Here is a 27,628-nt window from a genome sequence, read left to right as displayed (position 1 = left end):
CACAGTGGTGATGATGGAGCTCTTACTCCAGGAGAGCCAGTGAATGTGGCACCTCCACCTACTCCTTGGGTTAGGATATCCCCTTAGATATCAGGGCAGTGTACAAAATAGCTTTATACATTGTTTAGGGATACCCATTTCTATAGCCTAGTCTAGTGGAGTGGTCAGACTATCCCTTTTGAAGTTACCATTTTAGCAAATCCAACTAACTTTTCCAAAGCAACCCATAATGGTTAAAAAAGTGAATAAGCAGGAATTTACTAAGAGTGTAGTTATCATTTCTCATATATATGTATGTATATACAGGGTGAGTCCTTTAAAAGAGGCCCCGCGGATACAGAGTACATGTGTTCCACGGGGCCTCTTTTAAAAGACTCACCCTGTATATATATATGTCGTACCTTGGTTGCCTTGTGACTCAAACGTTTTGGGTCCTGAACGCCGCAAACTCAGAAGTGAATGTTCTGGTTTGCGAATGTTCTTTGGAACCCGAACGTCCCAACGCAGCTTCTGCGGCTTCTGGTTGGCTGCAGGAGCTTCCAGCAGCCAATCAGAAATGGTGCCTTGGTTTTCGAACATTTTGAAAGTCGAATGGACTTTCGGAACTGATTCCGTTTGACTTCTGAGGTACCACTGTATATATATGCGCAACACATCAATCCTTTGTAAATAGTGTGGTATTCAACATTAAAGACAAAGCAGGTAACAACGAATACATTAATCTTTGTGCAAGGTGTGATTTTTGGCCGTCTAAGGGCCATTTTTACATGACAAAGTTACTAAACTTTGTGAGAGCCTGCTGTGCAGTTTGAGTATCACATTTAGTAATTGTACACACACCTACTGCCAAATACAGTGGATGACCTGTGCATCATTTGCTGGTTCTCCTACACAGACATGCTGTCACATTTGAAGTGGTCTCTATTTAGACAGATTTCCCCACCCACCCACCCACTCTATGTCAGAGTTTAAATGTTTTTGTACCATTTCATTTCCAGTGGGGGGGGGGATGTGCTTTTTCAACAATGACAAATTCACATCTTAGTGAACAAATGAAAACGAATTGTTGTAAAACAATTATTTTATTTATTTTTATTTATTAAAATATTTATATACCATTGTATCATAAAAATGTATCACAGCAGTTTACAACAATATAAAAACATCCTTAAAACTTGACATAGTAAATGGCTAAAAATCTTTGAATTACAGAAGTTCCTGTTCAAGTGGAAGATAATTCAAATGATGATTTAGTTGGTAAGTCAGTCTTCAGAGAATCTATTTCTTTAAATAAAAATTGAAATGTACATTTGAGGCTGTGTTTGTTTAAAAATTGTTTTGATTTTTTATTTAAAACTAGAAAGAAAAACTATAAGGCAAGTGCTTCAACCTTAGGGCATAAAACCACAGGCTAGGCACCATTCCTTTGATACAACTTTCTAACAAGGCTCATGCAGGTTTCTACAGTATTCTACAACATTTGTCTTATGGTGGAGGCATACTCAAACAAGTGGAGTTTTATACTACCTTTGGCTTTGAGATAGGGGCATAAATTACAATGAGGTCAGTTAATGGAGACAGACGTCACCTTAGATTGGTATTTTTATACTCTGTTAGCTACTTTCTCCTTCTAAGCCTAGTGGGAGCACCCACTAGGGTCGCAGATGTACCAATAATAGCTGTGCTGCAATATTAATTGCGTACTCAACTAGTTGGCTATGTACTGCATGTGTGTTACCATTGAGGTTAGGATGAAGGAGGTCTGCCACAGACTGGTTTTTTAATTCCACAAGGACTGACAAATAAAAACGAGACATACATGCAGTGGACTCTCTTGCAGTTGGTAGAATGCTCCCTTGATTCAGGAAACTTCATTTTTTGCTTTACTCTGGGCGGCTTCCGGCAATATATTAAAATACAATAATTCATCAAATATTAAAAGCTTCCCTAAACAGAGAAATAGTTAGACCAAGCACATTTGTACAAAGCCCTTCTTTAGGGGCACTGTGAGATAAACACAGCACTGTGTTCTTTGCAAGCCATTTTCATGCCATAGAACTCACTTGAAAATTGACTTTTCAGAAACCATTGTAGTGATACTGTGTCTGAAACAGTAGAAATTTGTTCTGCCTAATAAACTATTTCCCATACACTTGACAGTTCCTCACTTCTTTTCCCCTTTTACATTTGACTCTGGCTAGTCATAATAAAGGATAGAATATGCACCCACTCAAATTGATGTATGTTAAATTTAGTGCAGATATAAAACAAACCATTACTTCACACAGTGCATAGTGCTAACACAAGATGCAATGATGGGAACTAGCTTAGATAGTTTTAAAAGGAGTTTGGACAAACATACATAGGGTTGGTCTCTTAAGAATTGATTACTCTTGATAGCACATCAGTGATCAGAAGTGATGAACATTGAATAATAGCTGCTGGGAACAAACAGCAGGAGATGACAGTTGCCTTCATACAAGACTGTTGCTTTGCATTGGAAGCATTTAACTAGCCACCACTGAAATAGGATGCTATATTTGATAGACATTTGGTCTTACTCAGCAGAACATTCTTGAATGTTTTCTGAGCATGAAAATCATTTGAGCAAGCTGCATCAAGCGAGAAGTCCTGTGCCATGTGGAGTTGAAAGTGCATTAAGGCTGCTAGGCTACACTCCAAATTCTTTTCAGCTGTAGGTTTTTGTTCCAGCACTTCTCTTTGCAGAGCTTAAAAGGGCAATGAACCCCACCCCAACAAACATTGCATCTGTGTATGGGATTTTCCCCATATATGCTTCAGCTCCGTTACGCCATTCTGACTGAAAAAAGTTATTCAAAAATATAAAGGGGAACACTTTTTCAGTATCAGACAACATGGTCTCAGCTGTGACATATTGCTCAGTGATTCTTCTTTTCTACATGAGCATCACATAAGATGGCCTCTGAAAAAATGCTTTCTGCTGTGGAGCAGTCTTTTACTTACATCCCTAATAAACTGTCATTGAACCTCTTTCACTTGGAATATGTCAAGTTAATGGAAATTCCATCTGAACAAAATATTCAGAATACTCAGCTGGTGGAGGCACAGTGTTTGATATGAAACCAGTTTGGGGTTTGTTTGTTTTTTCTTCGGTGCACCACAATCCATCACCACTGCATTATCTAATCTCAAATAATCCTGTGACAAGATCAAATACCCTGTTTTATAGTCTTTTCTGCTTTTCTACACTGGCTTTATCCACTGCTCCATCTTTTTTTCTTCATCCAACATTTTATATTTATATGTCATTTAGAAAATACCTGAAGGCAGCCCTGTTTAGGGAAATTTTTAATCTGTGACTTTGTATTGTATTTTAACATTTGTTGGAAGCCGCCCAGAGTGGCTGGGGAGACCCAGCCAGATGAGCAGGGTATAAATAAATTATTATTATTATTATTATTATTATTATTATTATTATTATGCATGTATTTATAGTAACCAATCACAGGACATCACTACCAGTATATAAACCTCAGACAAGGAGATCACTGCTCAGTTCTGTTACATTGCTGAAGAAAAGGAATTGGAATGTGCCATTTAAACCAATGTTATCCAATTTTCTGAAAGATCTAATAAAGGTGTAGAAAACAACAGTGAGTGACTACAACTCTCATATCCACAATAAATTTCTTCTCAAGCCCTGTCTCTGGCATTGTGAGAAGAAAGCTTTGGCTATACATATCTCTGTCGCAGAGTTTGTTTATAACCACCAAGGAGATGCATGTGGCGACTGCTACTGCTTTCTGGAAGTCTCTGGCTCACATGGGTAAGGCTCCATTAACAGCAATACGACAGAAAAGGTCTTATGTTGACATTTGACCTTATGAAAGCTGCTGAGTCGGGCTTCTTTTCTGTTCAGGGCAAAAAAGGGGACTTTGCAACCACTGCTGTATCTTGCTCATATCACAGACCCACCATGTGTTGTGTCTGCTTTGCCTTCCTCCCAGGATGTGGTATCATGACTTGGCAGGATCTGGATTCAGGAAAACATTGCAGGCAATAGAGACCTGTAGGCTGCAACTTGGAATAAACAATTAGCTTTCCAGGTACATCTTCAGTCAAATGGAGTTGACACAAAGGCACAAGTCTAAACTTACTGGCAAAGAGGGATGTGATCTTATGATGTGAAAAGATTGCCAGCAACATATCTGCAGTGACTGCTTATCAACACCAAATGTGGAAGAAATTTGATTTTTGTATTTCATGCCTCTCACCCTAGACTGATACTTTGCATCCCATAAAATGATGGCATTAGATTAGCACCAAAGCATTATTACAGGTGCTAACATTTTCATTTCCGTCCTCAGTATGTTTTTAGTGAGTCAGAATGAGTAAATACAAAGGGATTTGATCACAGCTGCACATTTCCAGATTCTTAAGTGGTAGATGAAAATATTCATAGTTTTGGGTTTCTGTAAAACACATTGCTTTCTGTTTCTTTTTAGTTTTTATTTCATTGCTTAACCCTACTTTTTGTTTTTTTGGGAAATGGAATATTCTAAAAACTATTCCAAGGCACAGTTGAGATAATAAAAGTCCTCGCCTGCAGGGCTTAGGTTAAATTTTACAAGAGCAGTGTGGAAAAATACCTCTGAGTCTCAGTTTTGGGGAACCAGAGTGCTGAGAGTGCCGTTCATGCTTTTGGGCATCCCATAGGCATCTGGTTGGTCACTATGACAAAAGAATGCTTGGCTACATGAGCTTGATCCATGTGGCATTTCTAAAGAAAAGTCAGTGGTGGACTAATGAGTTGTTGTTCAGTCGTTCAGTCGTGTCCGACTCTTCGTGACCCCATGGACCAGAGCACGCCAGGCATGCCTATCCTTCACTGCCTCCCGCAGTTTGGCCAAACTCATGTTAGTAGCTTCGAGAATACTGTCCAACCATCTCATCCTTTGGACTAATGAGTAGCATATGGTAAACACTAGAAATAAATGCTGCTGCTGCAAAATAGAGTTGGGGATCATCAGGTAACATTAGATTTGCAGATATGGTGAACTCATGGATGACTGCAAGGGAAGGAGGAAAGTCCACAGAAGTGCCACAATCACCAGAGTTCCAGTTTTGACTGAAAAAGAAGGCTACCATTGTTAAACCGGAGATATGAGGCAAAATATATTGGCACTATTTTCCTTGTTTTGTAAACTAGCATGATTGCCAGTGAATGACGTCATAGCAATGAGTGGTATTGAGAAAACAGATCTAGCCAATTACACAAAGATATGACTAGAGCAGGGGGAGCCAACATGATATACCCATATGCTGTTGGACTATAATTCCCATCAGCTGCAGCCAGCATGCCAAATAGTTGAGGATGATGGAAGTTACTGTCCAGCAACATGTGGAGGATACTACGTTGACTACTCCTGGGCTAGAGTCTAGTGAAGAAACTTGTTGGTTGGTTTTTAAGGCTTTTATGATGTAAAAAATGATTGCTGCTTCATAGAGAGCCATTCATGTATCCAGGATTTTAGTGTAGCTGAGTTTGGGGAGTCAACTGAAAAAGAAAAGATGGCAACAAAAACAGGAGTTTGTGATCTTTCTAACTCAGGTTTTATTTAATATCAAAAAGTGCCCCCTCCCATTTGTGAACATCAAAAAATAAAAATCTCAATGCAGCTAAAACCTATTGTTATTTTATCCTTACTGCAAGCCGGGGGAGGGAACGCAGAACACTATGGCTGAGTGTGTGCACAATGTAATCCAGTGTTCATATCCATATGCTGAAAAGTGTGGGGAGTTATAGTAATTTATAACAACCCTGAAATATAGACCTTTGTTGTTACTCTGAAGTGTTGGTGTTTTTGTGTGTGTATGTGAGTGTGAAATTGATTGTAGAATAGTTTGATCAATTAAAGCTTGGTCGGGGTTAGTTGAGCCAGGGAAATAATTGTTGGTTTGAGTGGTCTGCAAAAGGTGGCTGGATGCCAGGTCTACCCATTCAGAAACAACAGATGGAATATATGGAATGTAAGTTCATCAGATGCAGGCCTAAGTCTTCTAGAAATTGTAGACCTGTTCTCTAATACTAGTTACCAGTACATTTGTTTAGAGTATTTGCTTAGCTGCTGCCTCTGGAAAAAATCCTTTGGATGGCCATGGATGAGCTTAAAGTGAATCAAGAATGGATTGGAAATAAAGGCTTGGCTGTTGAGAAGAGAGTTGAAAAGGAGAGAGAAGCAATAGAGAAGGAAAGGTTGTTCCTGGTAGGAAGGTAGAAATTGAAAGAAGGTATGAAAAGGACAAGTTTGAAATATCTAACAGAAAGTGAGAGAGTACAAAAATTGTGATTGTAACAAAGTTATGAATGTGTAAGCAGCAGAGAATGCATCTTGAAAATAAAAATAATTAGACAACTAGATAGTTGATGGAGTCAGACATAAGGCTTTGTAATCACAGCATTGTGATGGCAAAGATAAGGACAACATTAACAGAATAGAGATTCATCCAGTTGAATTTATATTGGGTGTGGTGGTCATGGCACTCTCCTGCAGCATGTGAAGTAGCAGTTTGATAGGCACAGCAAGTCAAATAACCATTTAATTGGGGCAAGCAGCACCTGTCCCTATGCGAGCAGTATAGTACTAAAGCACACTGAAGCTCCCATTTTGTTATAAGTGGCTAGCACTACCTTCAAATTCAGTGCCTTTCTTTATCCATACTGTTGTGTCTAATCAGTGAAACAGGCCACAACTGTGTGTGTGTTTGGCCCCTCCAATGTGCAATAACTGCAATTGACCCCACAGAATTGCACAGGATGTTATATCGGATGCATCAGCATAAATTTTCCTCTGCCTGTTCCAAATATATACATATAACAACCCAGGATGTAACCATGTAGATGAAGAGCTATGCAGACAGTTAGCGCTTGGTTTAGCCTCCACCCTGGGGTTATCTCCATGTTATGTCTTCACTTTCTCCCATATAAGTGAATGGTTGCCAGTTATTCTTCTTGCAAGGCAGAGAAGTAAAATACAGTGATACCTCTGGTTAAGAACTTAATTCGTTCTGAAGGTCCGTTCTTAACCTGAAACTGTTCTTAACCTGAGGTACCACTTTAGCTAATGGGACCTCCCGCTACTGCTGCACCTCCGGCACACGATTTCTGTTCTCACCCTGAAGTAAAGTTCTTAACCCGAGCTACTACTTCTGGGTTAGTGGAATCTGTAACCTGAAGCGTTTGTAAACCGAAGCATTTGTAACCCAAGGTACCACTGTACTGCAATGGTAGAGTGTTGGGGTGTAAGCAAATCTGCCCTTCCATCCTTAACACTGAATGGCCGAGCCCTCATTGCGAGGGAGTAAAGAGTTCTTACTCTACACGTATGCTTTCATTATAGTAATGCATTTTTCTCATAATATGTATGTATGGTCAGAGGCATACCTAGACTCCCTTGCGCCCTTGGCAAGGAGAGTGGGCAGACTCCTAACCACTCTGAGCCAGAGTAGAGAGGTATGATTTCTGCGCTTGCTTGGACCTGCGCCTTTGGCAGGGGCCAATCTGGCCATCCCCTAGGTACATCCTCGTATATGGTGTGCATGTGTGTGTAGTGGGGGAAGAGATTCTTGTTTTCTTGCTCAAAAAGGCTGTCCTTCAAGGTCTGCTGTTGCTTCCCCTCTTTAATAGATAGCAACTTTGTGTCTAAAACTAATACAGTTTTAATAAAAGGTACAACCAAATTCCTTTGCTACAAAGTTGCATATTAGTAATAAAGAATATTTTTAAAAGTAATTTGTATCATGGTTGGTCCTCTAATTTAGATCTCCCCTTATTTTTTCAGATACTTAAAGCTTCAAAAAGACTGTCCCTACAGCAGGAGGACCAGCCTAAACCATTCTCTACACAATGGGAACAGATGTTTGTTATAGACTTTATGCGTAATTAACTAAGCAGTTGAGAAACTTGTGGTGGAGGGAGAAACACTAAAGGTGTTTCACAAGTGATGCTAGGAGACTTTCCCATTTGAGTTGCATCTCATGTAGATGATGTTAATATGGTATTAGCCAGAAATAGAACACTATTTTTAAACTGAATATATATTCTGGTCAATGCAGACTTTTCATTCAATTTGTAGATGCAAAAAAACTATTTACGCATCACTTGTGAAACTCTGAAAATGTGTAGCACTCAGTTCACATTTTAGTATGCCTTTAGCATATATTTAGAACCCCAATATACATTTTTAACATTTTGTAGCTTTTAATATACATGTTTTTATTTTCTCCCTTATTAGTGACCAAGAGGTTGTGGTATCTGAATTTTACATGTGTCGTTCACATAATTGTAATATGCTATTTATAATGTAGCAACAAATGATTTAAGATTTTAATATATATATATCTGTGGATACATTAAAATTTGGAAGCAATCTTAGTTAGCAAAGTTTTAAAATGTGATCAAATAGCATTGTGAAATATTTACATTCTTTTATGGCGAACACTACTAAAATAGAGCTGTGAAATTTTGGCTTGGGCCTGTGCTTGTTGGTTAGTAATTATTCTATCTGAGCTCAGCTCACTTTAATCTATGTGCAGGTGTAGCAAACACCTTAATGATGGACATATCTACAGAATTACTTAAATAATTACACTACACAAAAACGTTCTTGTTGTAACCACCACTTCTGATGAACACTGAAGAATTCCATAGCAATCTGGAAGTTTGCAGAGCTTACATTAAAAATCCACTTGGGCTTAATTGTATTTTTTTCCCCATTTGCCCTTAGACCTGCCATCGTAATGCACTGTTTGTCAGCAATTATATCGGCATAAGTACCTAAACTGTATTCCCACAACTGCTTAATCAACAGTAGCCCCTCTGAAATAAATGGGATTATTCTGAGGCAAGGGTTGTAGTTATCTAATGAGTCAGAATATGATTGATTTCAACAAATATTCTTTACCAAAAATTGCTTATTCTAAATATAAATCAGTATTTATTAATAAAATCCTTATTTTGCTCACAAATGAAGGTAAACTTTTTTTTTAAAAAAAGTTAGGGGTATAGATAACTATTCAATGGTGCTGTTCTATTATAATAGATCCACATTACTTTAATTATTTTATCCTTTTTTGGCTCAGGAATAGTTCTCATTTTAATGCTGTTGCTCTGAGAAAGATAATCTCAGTTTAATCTGAGATATCAGTAGGAAACACTAAGTAGCATTGAAGTCAATGAGAATTCACTAGGATTATTGTGGAATCTGTGTCTTGTGAACTGTAGCCAGCACTTGGAGATAATTAGATTTATTTTATTTTATTTTTAAATGTAGAAACATGAGTAAGGAGAAATGTGATGCAATTTTCTTGGGTTGGAATCCAATATATTGAGAGGTCTACATAGTTTGTATGTAGCATATATCCTAGATTTCTGTGAGCATATTCCCTTCCTACATGGGCACTGCATCTGTGCATGAATGATTCCCATAAAATATAACAGAGCCTTGTTCTCACCACCACAAGCTTACCCATGTGTACCCACAGGCATTACACCAGGCCAATGCAGGGAATGGGAGACTGCAGGAAGGATCATGCCATTCATACTTTTCAGGAAGCAATAGTCCTCTAGTTCTGTTAATACAGATTGAGGCAAAGTATTGTTTTATCATTGATGTGTTTGCCACCCTGAACTCCTTGGGGAGGAGGGTAGTATATAAATTTAAGGAATAAATAAAATGAAAGTGTTATTCTTCATTGAATGAAAAATTGCATATTTCTAAGTGGAAGAGCAATAATTTTTTATAAAGCCATATTTTTAAGGACATGAGAGAAAAATAGGATTGTGTTTTTGTACAATAGCGACAATATATTTTTAGACTGCTGGAGTAAGAAAATTACTATGCTGTGATCAAGTTCTTAAAATGCTTATAATTACATAATTTTCATGTTTACACAAGTGTGCCATGGGGGCAAGGTAACGGGGACTTTTAAAAGATGAACTTTTCCTTCTGTGTAATGATTGGTTGCAATAAAGTACAAAAGAACATTTTCACTGGTGCAGTCATTATTTTCCAGAATGCTGACACAACATCTCATCTCTCTTCAATAACACTTTTATGTCTTCTGTATACCATTTGAAATCACTAGTTATTTTATTATGCAGAACTGGTGGTTAAAACCAGCTTAATGTGAATTCATGTATGTCTTATATCTGCATATAAACTCCTGCAGTTTATATGCTTGCATTCTTTTTTTATTCTGAAGTGTTCACCACTTTTATCATAACCTCTTACCTTTTCACTATGAAACAGAAGCGGGCGGGCTAGTATCCTCCTTAGTGTGTAGGTTCACAGTGTATGTGCTAAGGCAATATCTGGAGCGGATGGTGGATTTTGTTTCAGTACAGCAGCTTGTACCAATAACTGTTCCTAGATGTTCCTAAAGGCTTTAGTGATAGGGAGGCTTATAGTGAGCCAGGAGGAGAGGAGAACTAGGGTTGATTCATGAGCGATCATGAAGTCTTTTAAGGCACCATGGTGCTGGTTATATTACTTCCACCACATCCTTGTGTTATACTGTGGATAGAATTGAAACAGATAATGTAACATAACCAGAGGAACTTACTTCACATGAGCAACACAGAGTCTTTTGGCATCTTAAAGACTAAAATCTATATTACGGCATAGTAAATCTGTTAGTTTTTAAGGTACCACGAAGCTCCCTGTATTTACTGCAGCAGATGAATGTGACTAACCTGAATTTGCTTCACATGATGTTAGATGGTAGTTACAATGGAAATGAAAAGCGGTTAGCAACAAAACTCAAAGCAAAAAAGAGGCAAAGTCTCGAAATGTATGGGGGTGGGGGTGGGTGGGACTAAGATTCTCTTGTCACACATGCCATATAATGCAAATTAGTTAATAGGCTAAAGGTAGTTGGGGGGAAATAACACATTACATATTTGTCTTGAACATAAAAAGGTTATTGATTCCTGACAGGGTTGGAGTACTCGTAAGATACATCTGACCTTAATTTTGCATGTATATTAAAATAACTCTGAATAGCAACTTTTGGGACCACTTGCTCAGGATTTGAACTGCAATGGATATGGTGCTGGAGTTTAATCCTCCCTGTGACCCTGCAGAAATTCACTCCATAGAAGCTACTATTTGCATCAGGAAGGGAGTTCCCATTGATGCTCAAATCACATATGGTAGCTCAGATCATGGCAGTTCATACAGTTGGAGACTGCACATGAACTTGACCAAGTATTGAGCACATCAATTACCCAACATGAATGAATGAATTTATTTTTACGGTCACAGACCAGCTCAACATCTTACCAGAAGCAATCACACTGGGGTGGAGGGGACTGGCGCCTATCAGTCTTCTCCAACCTGATGCCCGCCTTCCATGTTGGGAGTACAACTTCCATCTTGGACCATTGGCCATACTGGTTGATTGTAGTTCAAGACACCTGGGAAAGTATAAGGCTGGAGAAGGTTGGCAGGCATAAACCAGGTGCAAGGCATAGTGTAAAGGGAACTGAAATGTTTGGTGAACTGAATTAAACCACCACCACACTGTTATCTAGATATAGAAGTCTGAAACTTCTATACATAAACTGCCAGTATATTCAAGAGAGAACTAGTTATGTTAATCTGGAATGCAGGAAGATGAAAAATAATTGGTTTATTAGGTTAAGAGTTTATGCAGGCAAAAATTTCCATTCATTTGAATGAAGAGGATTGAGAATGAAATAGGTATGAACTTTAGTCCTTACCTTTTGTGGCACAACCAAAACAATTGTTCTTTATTGTTCTGCACATAATAACTATTTTATATTTGGACATTGATAGATTTTAAAACCTGACAATATTGCAAAATGAATGGAGCCAACCTTAACATTCTGCCACCAAATCTGATTGTATTCTAAAGAGTCCAGTCAAAATTCCTCAGAGTGGCTTTACAAATGCCCCCCTGTGTGTCAAACACAGCCATATGGTTAGAAACAGGCATGATTTGCGTGGAGGCCAGAGTATGGATGCAGGTGTGTAACCTGGCTGAAGCTTAACCTGAAACCTCAGGGCCTAACCTCGCTGCTATTAAAAGATAACTATCAATCCCTTTGGAACAAGGCCATAGTAAAGAAGATGACAAGTATAGGCCTCCATCCATCTAGCCTCATGTCACGTGACTTTAACTCAGCAAAGATCATTGTTAAACAGAGGTTAACAGACATAGAAAGACAGAAGGATCTGGGTAAAGTACCTCACTTTCTAATTCAGGAGGAACGGAGATACCTGTCCCGCCCAGCTAGATATTTATTCCAACTAGAAATACCCTCTCATAGAAGAGCATTTACTCTAGCCCGTAATCACATAATGCCTCCAGCAGTTCTCCAAGGGAAGTACAAACGGACCCCATTGTGCGAGAGATACTGCCTGTGCAGATCTGGAGAGGTGGAAACTGTTGGCCACATACTCCTGCGATGCTGCTTCTACGAGGAGGTGCAAGGCGAGCTTATCCACACCATGCTGGCTGAGCTACCTGGACACTCGGACAATTTCTATATAGAGTGGCTTCTTTCAGATGCTAATGCTAATGTGACAGCAAAGGTAGCCGAGTTCTGTGCTAGAGCCATAAAAATTCGGTCCGATCTAGTTAGCAGTACCCACACAACTTCAGGACAGAACTAAAGACGAACCAATGCTATAATCGGCTGTAGCCCACCTTTTAAAGTAGTGATACCTTCTTTTATCTAAAAATTTTAAAGTTTATATTTATAGTTTATATTTTAGAATGTATTTTGGATTTATTTATTTTTGGAATATATGTGTGTGCTGGTAGAGAACCGTAACAACAAATCATCATTGCAAAATGAAGATACAGTGGTACCTCGGGTTAAGTACGCTTCAGGTTAAGAACTCCGCTAAGATCAGAAATCGTGCTCTGGCGGCGCAGCAGCAGCAGGAGGTCCTATTAGCTAAAGTGGTGCTTCAGGTTAAGTACGCTTCAGGTTAAGAACGGACCTCCGGAACGAATTAAGTACTTAACCTGAGGTACCACTGTATACCCATTATTTTGTGGGTATTATTCCAGTTGTATACATTTTAAAAACAGCACTGTGGTGATGATACAAATCTTTTTCTTTTTCTTTTTACATATTCCAGGACAAAGTGAAAACGAAACTCAGCAAAAAGAAAAAGGTAAGATAATGTGAATGCTTAGTTTTTGCATTGGTGCATGGAATAGAGAAAGTGTTCAATTAGTCTATTGCATATGTTTGGGGAGTTTGTATTGGAGACTGTTTGCTTGTAGACCTTTGAGTAGCAAGTGACTTAACATAATTACCATCTTCCTTAAGTTAGGATCTGAAGCATTGTGTTTAATTCAATGCATGCTTGGGTGTGCTTTTGTCTTCCCTGAATAATACTTATGCTTCACTTTTGGTGTTTCACATTCTCTCTTTGATCTTTTCCAATTTTGCTATGTAACTAGATATCAAAGGAGTCACATGGCACCTGCTGAAAGTAGCAGACTGCATCTCCTCTAGTTATATCTAGTGGTACAAAACACAGGATCATTGTGCCAAGAGGAGAAAAAATAACACCCAAATTCCTTGACTAACACACCATCAACTACATGCCTTCTTAAACAATCCAGAAGTAAAATCAGCAGCCACTAGGCCCTTGACCACCTTCAAAAACTTTCTCCTGAGAGCAGAGGGACACAGCAAAGGAATAGTATCCACAATATACAAAATACTGCTCCAAAATCCCACAAACCCCCTTGACACAATCAAAGAACAATGGAAGCACGATATAGGCTATGAAATTAACCCCACCCAATGGACTTGAATGTGGTCTAAACCTCATTTTAAGTCCATATCAGCCAAAAGAAGGTTTCACTCTGAAACTCACCTCCAGGTGGTACTTAACACCACGGAAACTGGCGCTGATACACCCAGGAACCTCACCGAGATGTTTGAGAGGCTGCACCTCCACAGGCACATGCCTCCACATGTGGTGGGAATGCCCTAAAATCCAACCCTTCTGGACAGCAGTCCTATAAGAGATATGCATATTAACTAAACAAGTATTAGAAGTCACCCCAGAACTGGTCCTACTGAACAACTTCCAACATGATAATGACCACTCACATTATACAGAGGTGTCCTTTCTACATTTTGTGTCCCTATTATACAGCACTATCAGAAGCAGGGGCCTTTAATTTACTTGGATAGTTCAGGAACATGACACCATATGGTGGATTGCCGACACAGTGTCCTGAAGCATATGGGTGTTCTTGGAAAGAGACCATGAAAGCATGCCTTCCAAGTCTTGGAAAATAAGATCAAATGATTTTAATGGTCCTGTTCTGCACATTTGTGCCTTATGCAGATCATTTGTCATATTGTGGTAATAGTCATAAGCCTATGATGTTCATATATTTAGCCAAATCCTTTACAACAGGGATGAGGTACCCATTGGGCTCCAGGTGTTGTTGGACTGCAACTCCTATCATTCCTGAACATTAGCCATGCTGGCTGAAGGTGGTGAGAGTTGGAATCTAATAGCATCTGTGAAGGCTCCCAATTCCTGCTTTAAAATCATGTATAGAGGTTCTTTGTTAATTGATCCTTAATCTTACTACCCTGTTATCCCTCCTGCACTGATACAGGGAACGGAGTTGCTGGCAAACCCAGTGGCTGAATGACTTTGAATGACTAGCAGTGGCTTCAGAGACAATTGTGATCTTTCAGATAGTTTGTAACTACTCTGGGCTGTGATGAGGGCACCGTTGCCTTTTTTGGTGCTGGCCAGATGCTACTGCAACTTGCAGGAAGCAGGGATAGCCACCAACTTAGATGGCTTTAGGCAAATTCATGGAGGAGAAGGCTATCAATGACTATTAGCCATGTTGGCCATATTCTGCTTCCACAGTTGGAGGCAGTAATACCAGTTACTAAAAACCATAGAAAGGGAGACGGCTCTTGTGCCCAGATCTTGTTTGCTGGTTTCTCACCAGCATCTGGTTGGCCACTAAGAAAGCAGAATGCTGACTACATGGACCATTGTCCTGAGTCAGTAGGCTCAAACTATGTTCTTGCATTCTTAACAATTTTGGACTGGAAGACAAGAAATTTTAAAAAGAATGGGAAATGTTTATAATGTATATACAAAAGTAATGCAAACAGGTCAAAACATTAGCAGGATTCTAAATACATTTGTAATGAATTAGAATGTATGGATAACTTAGGAAGACAGAATAATTGGAGAAATGTCAATATGCAGTTAAAATAGAATTAAGAGGACTCATGGTGGGATGGGGGGAAGTCAAGAGGGTAATCTCAATATGTCGAGTTGTAAGATTTTTTTATGTAAGTTTATCTTTCTCTTGTGTTATTTTCATTCTTTTTTTCTCTTTTCCCCCTTTATTTTTGGAAATTCAATTACACACACACACAGAGAGAGAGAGACACATACACCAGTTTGGACTGGTCAAAATATTATTGTAACTGCGTAAATACGAAAACACTACAGTTTTGCTCGTTATTGTTAGATATCCTTCAGCATGCATTAAGGTGTTAAAGAAATTCATAAATAGTCAATTCTGAATTCTGGGAAGAAATGCTGTATTTCTTTTTAATATTTTTTTTTCTAGTGAAGAAAAAGAAACCAAAATTGCTCAATAAATTTGATAAACAGATTAAAGCTGAACTTGATGCTGCAGAGAAGCTGCGTAAAAAGGTAACAATGAAATTCGACTGAGCTTAAATTGGCTGTTGCTGGAGAGAACATAAAAGGTGGGCCATAAGACCATGCATAAAATTCTAGGCATAGAGAACCACAAAAGGCTCTGATAAACACTACAAATGGTTGTGAACCCATCTATTGGCAATGCTAGTGGATCACAATATAGGCTTATGTCTATTGTAAGGGGTGGATGGACAAAGACAGCATTTCAGTACTTTTAAAATGTATAGACTGTAGCTCAGTGGTAGAGCATCTGCTTTGAATGCAGAAGGTCCCAGGTTCAGTTCTCAGCAACTCCGGGTAAGGCTAGGAAAAGACTTGTCTGAAATCTTGGAGAACTGCCATCAGTCAGTGTAGACAAATCTGAGCTTGGTGGAATAATGGTCTGATTCAGTATATGGTAGCTTCCTATGACATTTTATGCAACTGAACCTGGGAAGTAGGCCTGCCCAAGTAAAGTAAAACATGCAGTTCTTCCAGATGTGATGGCAGCCTTGAGTTTTAAAATCTATATATTTTTCTCATATTTGCATACCTCTGCATAACTGATGCTTTCAAGGATTTCACAGCTGTGAAATAGCCAGTAAGAAGGTACCTAAATAATTTCATTTTGATGCCTTAAATTGTGTATTTAATTTCAGTAGGATTATTCTGAGTAAAACTCAGTTGAATACCACCCATCATATTCAATTTTTTTTCTTTTGTGTTTTAATAGCCTCCAATATGCTTTCATTTTCCCCCCTTAAGATGTTCACTCTAAGCCATTTCATAACAAAAAGGATAACTTCAGAGATGTCTCCAGATGTTTCCCTCCCTGAGGAAGAGCAGTAAATACCACCACCTCTCCCTCTCCCTCTCCCTCTCTTTCTCTCTCTTCTGTCTCCTTTCTCCCCCACCCCCACTCCCCAACTCTGAGCCCAACCTAGCTGGTTTATTTTAGCATCTAAGACATAAAATCCCACAAGCACTTCTCCCTGGGTACAAAAATATAATAACTTGTTGCTCTTCCATGACACTCAAAATCCACTGCCTGATGTCATCAACCCACTCTAGTGCTGATATTTTAGATTCCCCCACCGTTCCCTTCCACAATCATTTAATAATGTTAATATTTTATTTTTATTTAAACAACAACAATCCCAACCTCATGCACTGTGTTTATTTAAAAGGTGTATTATACATTACCAAACTATAACAGATAACTTTCCCAGCTGTCACTGTAAAGTGTTGTGTGCCTGCTTCCTTTTCCCACAAAAAAAATGTTTTGTAAATGACCGAATTGTTTTTAGGCGCTTTGTTAGCTGGTGACTTCTCAGCGCTTTTATTTGAAATGTAAATAATAATGAATGTTAATATTTTCCCCACGCCTGATATTTTGCAAATTTCTTCAGGTAACAATGTTTTTCTTTAGGGAAAAGCCGAGGAAGCTTTGAAGGCATTTGAAGCATTAGTGAACAAGTACCCCCAAAGCCCACGGGCGAGATATGGAAAAGCGCAGGTAAAAAATGAGCAAGCAATGTATGGAAAGACAAATTGTCCAGTTGTGTATGTCTCTATTTGTCCTAGGCTATAAATCCAATCATCTCCAGGATGAACACAATGGGAAATGTGAATGATCTTGCAAAAGGCAGCTCTTATTCAGTGAGGCCAGGACATTTTCCCCAGAACTGTGAAACTTGCATGTGGTTTACTGGCTGTTCCTTAATCCTAGCACTGATTTCTTTTTTCCATGCTCCTGTAACTGCCAATTTCTTCTGAAAGAAGGGAGCAGGTGACACTTCCTTTCATGAGTAGAAGAGGCTTGGTACCTCCTGTCTTTTCTCCTTTGGATGTCTCTCGGCTTCTTGTGTTACATACGATTAAGCAATGGCATTCCCAGTGATTTGTGCTTATAACCCATATTTTGTAGCCTTAAAATAACTTGCATACACACTATAATCAGCTTGCTTGACATTACACGATGAAAATATGGAGGTCTTAACTGTGTAAATTCTTCAATAGACAGTCATCTTAAAAAAATTAAAATTAAACCAAAGCTGGAAAAGCCAGCAGAATTCACCATATTAACCCTTTGTTAAAACAACTTGTTATTACAACTTTCCGTCCAGTAAAGTCATTATGAAGTGAAAAGAGATTTATACTACCTTTGAACAAATACTCGTGATTTGGTGAATGAATTCCAGAATAAAACAAAACAAAGCTGCAGGCATTTCAAAAGATGAGCACGGAAACAAAATACCTGTTTATTTTTTCAAGTCAGTGTTGTGGTTGGCTATGTAGAGGCTGTTTGCCAACTATTAAAATATTTTTTCCCATTTTTTCTTGCTGTACATTTTGGTGTATGTGTCACCAAAATGCTTGAAGGTATTTGTCCATTTGTACAATCAGGACTTCTTCTTCTTCTTCTTCTTCTTCTTCTTCTTCTTCTTCTTCTTCTTTAAAATGAAAGCAGTTCATCTCCTTTTTCCAATGACATTTACCAATCTCAAACAACTACCGATTGAGTAAAAACATGTTTTTAACAAACAAAAAGTTAAGTGGTGACTTGGGCACTGATGAATGATTTATGCTCACACACAGAGTGAGGATGACTTGGCAGAGAAAGCGAGAAGCAATGAAATACTACAGCGATCCATCAGTACCTATGGTGAAGTTGCTAGTCTACCAAATGTCCCCGATGATCTGGTAAAACTCACATTGAAAAGAAGGGCAGATCGGCAACAATTTCTTGGTAAGGATCTTAAATCTGTACATACTGCAGGTCAAATGTTCAAAAATGCCCAGAGGATTTTTAAAGACTTTGTTGTTTTATTAAATGGATGATACATACAGCATATGTTTATAAAGTTACATGAACGATAAACAACAAAAGAACTGTTCATGGAATGTAGCTTAAAGGGTAAGTACACACTAGAGATGTATATCAGGGGTAGGCAACCTAAGGCCCATGGGCCGGATGCGGTCCAATCACCTTCTCAATCCGGCCTGCGGATGGTCCAGGAATCAGCATGTTTTTACATGAGTAGAATGTGTCCTTTTAGTTAAAATGCATCTCTGGGTTATTTGTGGGGCATAGGAATTCGTTCATTCCCCCTCCCCCCCAAAAATATAGTCTGGCCCACCACATGGTCTGAGGGACGGTGGACCGACCCACGGCTGAAAAAGGTTGCTGACCCCTGATGTATGTTATATAATGCCAAGAAGATTTTGAAGGAGACGAGTTTTGTTTACTGCAACTGAAACCTATTTGGTCTCAAAAAATTTCCTTGGGAATTTTAACATCAGTTTTTCTACAGATACTTCTCAGTTGCTTGAATATTTTTTCCAAATGATTTCTATCTGGATTTGACATTGATACTTGGTTTTAATATCCTGATGGGGTGGGTTTTTAAAGCAGTATTTGATAATGCATATGCTGTGTTGCCTGTATGCAACTTCGCAGAGTCAAATTATATTGTACACACCACAGATAAGCTTGTACAAAAAACAAAGAAAAACAGAACACCAAACCTGTGTGCAGTACATCACTGCATTTGTGTTTTAAACTGTTGATCTCTTCCAAGTGGCATTAAATTACAGGCATGACTTGAAATGAACAGAAGTAGACAGAAACAGGTGTCTCCCAGATTCACGGAAAGGACAAATATTAAGCAAATATTGTGAGCAACTGTCTTCCTGTGAGCCAGGAAGTCTGAACATTTCCTCCCTGCTAGAATTAATTGCAGTTTATTTATACCCTTAATTAATGTAGTTGAAAAAGACCAGCAACTTTAAATGTGCACTTTAAAGAACTGGAGATTAATTGTTGGCATATCTGTGAACCCCCTTGTTACCACTGTCCAATGAAAGCTGAGATATAAGGAATGCCACAGTTGTCCACAAGAGGTCTCCATAAGACTGATACAACCCACCAGCTTGCTTTTCTAAGGCATATCTGTTAAAATTAGTAGTAAAAGAGATCAGTGAGAAAAATATTCATGTTTTTACGTGCATATTTATATTTTGTGTTATCGGTCTTTAGTAATGTACACTTTTTATATATTTAATCACTTGAGCCCATTTAACAACTGAACATACTGTTTTGCAGGCATGGGCAACATGATGCTCTCCAGATGTTGCTGGACTTCCATCAACCTCAGTCAGGATGGCCAGTAGGCAGAGATGATGGGAGTCCAACCACATCTGGAAGGCACTGGATTGGCTGCCTCTGCTATATCCCAAACTACTCCTACTTGTAACCAAGTTGTTGTTTATTTTGTCCAATTAAATTAGGTCGCATGAGAGGCTCCTTGGTTACACTGCAAAAACTTGTTAGCCTGTTTCCTAATGATACTTCATTCAAGAACAATCTAGGAGTGGGTTACCTTTTGATTGGCGACAACAGCAATGCCAAGAGGGTTTATGAGGAGGTGAGCTTCTATTAAGAATATGTAAACTTTTTTTTTAAGGCTTCAGAACATTACAATTTTGAAAACAACAAAAGTATGCATCTTCCTCTTTATAGCATAGGCGGTGAACCAGTTGGCTGAAACTGACCTGCTAGGTGATTGCAGCAGCCCTGCCAGCCCACAGCAAAATCAGACACATCTCCCTCTGCAAAGGCTCCATTGCTGGGTGGTCTTACCAGACAGGAACCAGGAAGGAGCATTCTGTGCTGTTTCCTCATAGTAACGATTCCCTGCAAGAGGGAGTATGACTTTGCAAATTATGCAGATGGGGGCTTTCTTTTCCATTGTGCCAGTTGGGCCTGAACTTCTCCTCATTACCCAGCGCTGCAGTGGCAGAATCTGTACATCACAGTCCTGGGCTGAGAGGAAAGGGTTAAACCTCTTCATGCAGCCCAACACTGTGATGGACAAATCACCCCATGACAGGGATGAGCTGAGGAGAGAGGCTTAAACTTCCGTGCCAGGCCTAGTGATGGAATTTCAAAGCTCTGTGGTAAGGATGAGTGTGTGGGCAGAGTGTGTGTTCTGTATGTGTGATAAATATGTGTTGGCAACACCTACCACAGGCATGCAGTCCTTGGATTAGTTGACTGACTCTCAGGGTAGCCCTTCAGCTGAAAAAGGGTAGCCACCCCTGCCTTTTAGGCCTTCATTTTGACCAATCCAAACATTGCAAATGTTTCCTCTTACAGTTGCGCTAAAGTGTGCATAGGCTATGTGTGGTTTCCCTGTTGTGTAGCTTCTTGTTCAAACTCCAAGATACTTGCCTTTCCCCCTTCTAACTGTTCATTCCTTCGCATGGGAAAACCTGGCCTACTAAAAAGCATGTGAACAGGATTGTACCATGACTCTAGGTAGACATTCAAATCTGATTGTATGATAATGTCACTGAAAGCAACTGAACCTCATTGAAAGTGAGGGCCTTGCTTCCTGAAGCAGTCACTTACATAATTCCAGCCAGCTGCAGTTGTACATCAATTTAAAAGCATATCTCATTCACAAACTGCTCAAAGATGTTACATTTTAAAAGTTAAAGAATACATGTGAAATGGACTGGTGAAGAAACAAAGTTAGGTATCCCAAGCAGAGTATCATAACTCATTTGAAGTTTTAATATAAAGTTTATATGTAGCTAGTACTGTACCCTATAAAATAGGGATGAGGAATGAGTGGTGCTTCATATGTTGTTGATTACAACTCCTGTCATTTTCTTTGCCATGCTGATTGGGGCTGATGGGACTTGGGCACCCAACAACTTCTGGAGGACCTCAGGTTCTCCACTGCTGTTATAAATAGAGTCTTGAAATCTGACTAGTGGCATTGCAATGTGGTTGAAGACCCATGAATAGAATAGAATAGAATAGAATAGAATAGAATAGAATAGAATAGAATAGATCTTTATTGTCATTTTCCCCTTGCAGGAAGCAACAAAATTCCGTCTGCTGATGGCCAACAAGAAGCAGAAAAACCCTGCACCCTCTCTTCACCCCCCTCTGTTGGCAAAAGGGTAGCACTAAAATGAGAAGTTGTGGGTCAGCAGTAGGAATAACTTTTAGGAAATCCCTGTGTTCGTGGTTGACCTAAATGCTGTTCTCAGCAGTTTGGTCATGTTGAATTTTTTTTCCTATTTCCCTGCCACCTTCAGCAGTGAACCTAAACAGTGAACTTTGAATCAAAGAATTTTATTCCTATAGCTGGAATTCAACCCAAAGGAAAACTTGTCCATTCTTGGCGAACATTTTTTTTTCAAATCTTCCATTGTATCACAGCTTGAAGGCAGTGTCAAGAAAGGGATAGCATTTCATTTTTCTCCGATTAGCTATTTCCCCTTTGAATCTAGTAGTCTAGCACTGAGATACAATACATTAAATATAGGCTTTGTAAAAATCAAAGCTGCTTTTGTTTTCAAAGCGCAATAGATCTTGGTTTAACTTTCTTCAAGGGATTTCTCTAGTTCAAGAAATTTGAAGGCAAACGCTCTGTCTCCCAATTTGTGCCACAGATAGACAAGTGTTTTGAGCTTAGTCCTGAACTCTGCATTAAATATAGTTAAATGGCTGAAGGAGACACAGTAGCAGGAAGAATTCTCTTCCTTCTCTGCTCCCACAGTTCTGTGTACTAATTAAACATTCTTTTCATAAAAATCCATTGTGCAAATGTCAAAGCTGACGTTTGGTATGTTGTTTAAAAATGAAGGCCAGACCATGAATATCAGCACAGCTCCTTGTCCATGGCTGAGGATGGAACGACACCTCACATGCAACATGGAAGTATTGCTAAAAATGCCCCCCTTCCTGTTTGAGTTCTCCCCTTCTGCTCCATAACATTTAGGATCACTTAACCCAGCAGGTGCCCACCTCATTTTTTTTAACTACAACTCCCATCCGCCTTGGCTATTGACCATGCTGTCTGGGACTGATGGGAGTTGTAGCCCAAAATATTGGGGGGGGGGGGGAGAACGGACTAAATTGGGGAAGGCTGATTCAGTCTATATCATGATATCACCAAGCTGTGAGTTTCTCTGCCTTTAGCAATGGGAGCCAATAATGTGGAGTGAGACATGAAGTCTCATGACTTGATAAAAACACAACATAGGGCATGTTCCTTATTTTCTTATTTCCTTCCTTCCTTCATTATTTCCCTAATTCTCTTCTCCTCTCTCCTAATTTGTCCCTTCTCTATTTCCTTTTCTCTTTCTCTTTTCTTTTTGGCTTTTGGTTTTATTTATATTAAGATTTTAATTTTGATAAAAAAGATAATAAATAATATTTGTGTCCCTTTTTCCAAACTCCAATAAAATTTATTTTTTTTAAATGCCATTTTGAAGCATTTCCATGTGACACACAATATGTAATTCCAACCTATATGACTGTGCTGAATTAGTCCAAGACGTCTGCTGCATGACCTTGCAGGCAAGAGAAAAGGCAGGGACAATTCCAATTAGACGTACATGTTCAATAATGCATAGTCAAAACCCTTAGCCAGTGGTCTACTTGTAGACTACTAATGGAAATAAATCCTTATTTTGAGCCAAGAACTAATATATAGCTATGTCACTGTAAACAATTCAAAATCACTGCAGAGGTAAAGCCCTAATTATGTGTTGTTTTGCTTTCTCACAGGTTTTGAGCCTGGCTCCTAATGATGGCTTTGCTAAAGTGCATTATGGCTTCATCCTGAAGGCAGAAAACAAGATTGCAGAAAGCATTCCCTATTTAAAAGTAATATTTACATTAGGATCTCCTTCTTTTGGAAAGCACAATAAATGGAGGAAATGATATGTAAAGGGTCAAAATTGTACTATTTAATCTTAGAGGGTCATGAAAACCTCCTTTCCCCATATGAACTGACCCAGATCCTGTGATCACCATCTGAGGCCCTTTTTCATGTGCCTCCTCCACAAAGAACAGGCCTTTTCTGCAGTGACTCCACACTTGCAGAATGCTTTCCCCAGGGCACCAGGTGCCTTTGCTACATATCTTTAGGCACAAGGCCAAAAGAGTCCTCTTCTCCCATACATTTGGCTAATTAAACAACCAATGGACTTTTTAACTGCAGGGTGTCTTGGGTTTTTTTGTTACAAAAATGGTATACATTTTTTGTGTTTTTATATTGTAAACTGCCCTGTGATCCTTGGGTGAATGGTGGTATAGGATGATGATTATTGTTGTTATTACTACTACTGCTGCTGCTACTACTACTACGTTGATCCATCCCCTGGATGCGAGATCTCTTTTCCACCGTGGGGCCTCAGGTCAGTTATTTATCACTGCAACTTACTCCCTGCCCTCCAAGAACCAGTTCACACAACCACATTTGAGATGGTTCTTCTGAAGCAAGTTCCCATGTAGAGACATTTTCACAAGTCCATATAATCATGTGAACATTTAATAATAATAATAATTTATTATTTATACCCCACCCATCTGGCTGGGTTTCCCCAGCCACTCTGGGCGGCTTCCAACAGTATACTAAAATACAATAGTCTATTAAGCATTAAAAGCTTCCCTAAACAGGGCTGCCTTCAGATGTCTTCTAAAAGTCTGGTAGTTGTTTTTCTCTTTGACATCTGGTGGGAGGGTGTTCCACAGGGTGGGTGCCACTACTGAGAAGGCCCTCTGCCTGGTTCCCTGTAACTTGGCTTCTCGCAGCGAGGGAACCGCCAGAAGGCCCTCCGGCACTGGACCTCAGTTTCCGGGCAGAACGATGGGGATGGAGATGCTCCTTCAGGTATACTTAACCGAGGCCTTTTGGGGTTTTAAAGGTCAGCACCAACACTTTGAACTGTGCTCGGAAATATACTGGGAAATAGTAGAGTTGGCACACAATAGCAGAGAAGACATGGAGAAAGGAGGGTGATAGATAATTGATTATGCATCCTTTGAAGGAACAGAAAGTGTGTACACTATAATACATTATAGGAATTTTAAGATAATATATCTTTGAGAAAGAATTATATACGTACAAGTATCCTATACAGTGGAACCCCGGGTTATGCACACCCCGGGTTGCAGACGTTCAAATTAAGAACACCCGCAACCCGGAAGCGTTTCTGGAGAAGCGCTCAAATTGTGCTACTTCCGGGTTTTTTTCTTTTTTGGGGGGCATTCGTGTTATGCACACCCATGTTACGTAGCGCGATACGGAACGGATCGCGTGCGTAACACGGCGTACCACTGTATAGTAGTAATTGACTTACTATCTGCATGTGGGTCTTTAGGCAGCCCAAATGACAGTACAATTTAATGTATAAGCAGCCTTGGGGGACCCTTAAAGTTTTCAGAACTACAAGAAATCTTTATGGTGGGGGAGACCCAAAACAGCTTGGTGAACATGGAATGATGGGAAAATTGAAAGTTGGGGGAATGGAAAGGAGTTTCCTGGTAAAGGGCACAGCTGGCTCAAATCCTGAATAGCAGCCATCCACGCTGCTACATTTTGAAAAGCTTTTTTTAAAAACAAAAATGAATAACTGGCATTCTTTTCTGATCCCTCTAGGAAGGTCTAGAATCAGGAGACCCAGGCACTGACGATGGGCGCTTTTATTTCCATTTGGGTGATGCCATGCAGAGAGTTGGAAACAAAGAGGTAGAGTTTACTGGAGGTTCAATGAGTTTAATCTGAAAAGGCAAATAAGATCTGAGTCGACTTTGGCCCTAATGTGTCCAGAGTGTGAGATTGGTCAGGAACCTGAAGCAGGAATATGTAGAGCACAGCCAAACTCCAAATATCATCAGAGGCTATGATGAAATTGCAGGTTGTTAAGCAGACTTGGAAAAAAGGGAAGACTTGGAAATAAATAGGGCTGTGGTTTTACTCAAGCCAGTTAGAAGAAGCCGACTTTACCTAGGGAACAAGAGTTGGGTATAAATCCAATTCAGTTTTTGCATTAATTCACATAGCCAAAATTCCTAAAGCTTAACATGGACCTTAATGAAAGGCTGAATGGTCAGAAGCACCATGCATAAAGAAGTGGGAAATTCCCCGTGCAGTGGTGTCTTTGAGATGGCATTGCACTGGGTGAAATCCAATATAAGCTACATTTATTCATGAATACACCTAGCTGGATCACACCAAACTGCTTCCTAGTTACTGATGTTTCAGTAGGATTCCCCCACCCCATTTCTTCTGTAAGGAAGTGCATAGCAATGGATACAGAGAAACTTAGTTAGTTGCCTTTTCTTCTTCTTTTTAACTTCTAGCAACATTGCTGCAAAGAGAGCTTAAAACCTATTTCTCTGTACTTCCATGTCTTAAAGTCCAGTGTATTGAGTTCCTTTCTTTGTGATGTAGTTGAGCGGCTTACTGGTTATAAGATTGTGGATTGACATTAGGGACAAAATTTTAAAGAAAACTTTCAGCATATACTTTTTGATTAATTTCTGCACTTCTGCTTATTTACTGAAGTAGGGATGAGGAACCAGATTCAGCTGCAAGGCCAGCCCCTGGCATCTCACAACTCTTGTGGGCCACTGTGGGTGTGGTTTTGCAAAATGGCCTCACCACTTAACTGCCAATACTGGTAGCTTTCCTGCAGACATTATCCACGGAAGGCAGATAGATTTCTTATATATATATATAGGAGGTGACAAGAGAACACTGTATGCTGGTAGAGAAGATGTCTTTGTTTATTGTGTTTTATTGCAAGATGGGCAGACCGGGAGCAGCAGCCTAGCAGGAATTTCTATAGGCACATCCATATTCCACATGGATGGTGGGTATGCTTGAGTGCCAGTGAATTCTTTGGTGCTGCAGGTTTTCACGAAAAAGATCTTAAATTGTTTGTATCCACCTCTGTTCTCTTTTCCCAAATCACTGCATCTCAGCTGTTTATTTGTGATGATGCTATAGGGGAACAATCACTAAGCAGTCAGATACCATCGTTAGCATGCACAGAGGAATTTGCTAGCATATGATATTTGTTATTGATTTATCCTTTTCTGTGGAAGTGTAACTAATGTAAATGAGCTGTTAACAAATTAAAATCTTCTAGGCGTACAAGTGGTATGAACTTGGGCACCAGCGGGGTCACTTTGCATCTGTCTGGCAGCGCTCTCTCTACAATGTCAAGGATTTAAAGGCTCAGCCATGGTGGACAGCAAAGGAAACAGGTTATACAGACCTGGTCAAGGTGAGCAGTATGCCTTCTTTTACTATATAGATTGTTATCAGCAGAAATTTCTTCATATTGCATGATGCCAAAAAGAAAACTGAAATTATTTGCAAGCATAATGCATACATAGAAAAATGCAAGAAGGGAAAAAATAGGAGATAAAAATACAAAAAATAATGATCAGGATAAAAAAATCTACATTTTATTAATTCTCCTATATAGATTTTTGTCTGAAGTAGATTCCACAGTTTCAGTTCTCTGATTGTTGTTGTTGTTCAGTCGTTCAGTCGTGTCCGACTCTTCGTGACCCCATGGACCAGAGCACGCCAGGCACGCCTATCCTTCACTGCCTCTCGCAGTTTGGCCAAACTCATGTTAGTAGCTTCGAGAACGCTGTCCAACCATCTCATCCTCTGTCGTCCCCTTCTCCTTGTGCCCTCCATCTTTCCCAACATCAGGGTCTTTTCTAGGGAGTCTTCTCTTCTCATGAGGTGGCCAAAGTACTGGAGCCTCAACTTCAGGATCTGTCCTTCTAGTGAGCACTCAGGGCTGATTTCTTTGAGAATGGATAGGTTTGATCTTCTTGCAGTCCATGGGACTCTCAAGAGTCTCCTCCAGCACCATAATTCAAAAGCATCAATTCTACGGCGATCAGCCTTCTTTATGGTCCAGCTCTCACTTCCGTACATTACTACTGGGAAAACCATAGCTTTAACTATGCGGACCTTTGTCGGCAAGGTGATGTCTTTGCTTTTTAAGATGCTGTCTAGGTTTGTCATTGCTTTTCTCCCAAGAAGCAGGCGTCTTCTAATTTCGTGACTGCTGTC

General features: G+C 39.5%; 1 protein-coding gene across 1 annotated transcript in view; it reads left to right on the top strand.

The window, feature by feature from the left end:
- ASPH (aspartate beta-hydroxylase) overlaps window positions 1-27,628 on the top strand; it is a 96,701-nt gene that overhangs the window by 53,879 nt on the left and 15,194 nt on the right. Inside the window, exons 16-24 of the mRNA XM_033155293.1 lie at window positions 1,213-1,257; window positions 13,155-13,190; window positions 15,649-15,734; window positions 17,152-17,238; window positions 18,321-18,471; window positions 20,013-20,149; window positions 23,311-23,409; window positions 25,187-25,276; window positions 26,682-26,819. Coding sequence (XP_033011184.1) covers window positions 1,213-1,257; window positions 13,155-13,190; window positions 15,649-15,734; window positions 17,152-17,238; window positions 18,321-18,471; window positions 20,013-20,149; window positions 23,311-23,409; window positions 25,187-25,276; window positions 26,682-26,819 — 869 coding nt within the window. The remainder of the gene's footprint in view (window positions 1-1,212; window positions 1,258-13,154; window positions 13,191-15,648; window positions 15,735-17,151; window positions 17,239-18,320; window positions 18,472-20,012; window positions 20,150-23,310; window positions 23,410-25,186; window positions 25,277-26,681; window positions 26,820-27,628) is intronic.

This window comes from Lacerta agilis, chromosome 7 (genome assembly GCF_009819535.1).
Source record: "Lacerta agilis isolate rLacAgi1 chromosome 7, rLacAgi1.pri, whole genome shotgun sequence".
In the NCBI taxonomy this organism is placed as follows: domain Eukaryota; kingdom Metazoa; phylum Chordata; class Lepidosauria; order Squamata; family Lacertidae; genus Lacerta; species Lacerta agilis.
The sequence above is the reverse complement of the archived record's forward strand: the minus strand, read 5'-3'. Positions and strand labels throughout refer to the sequence as shown.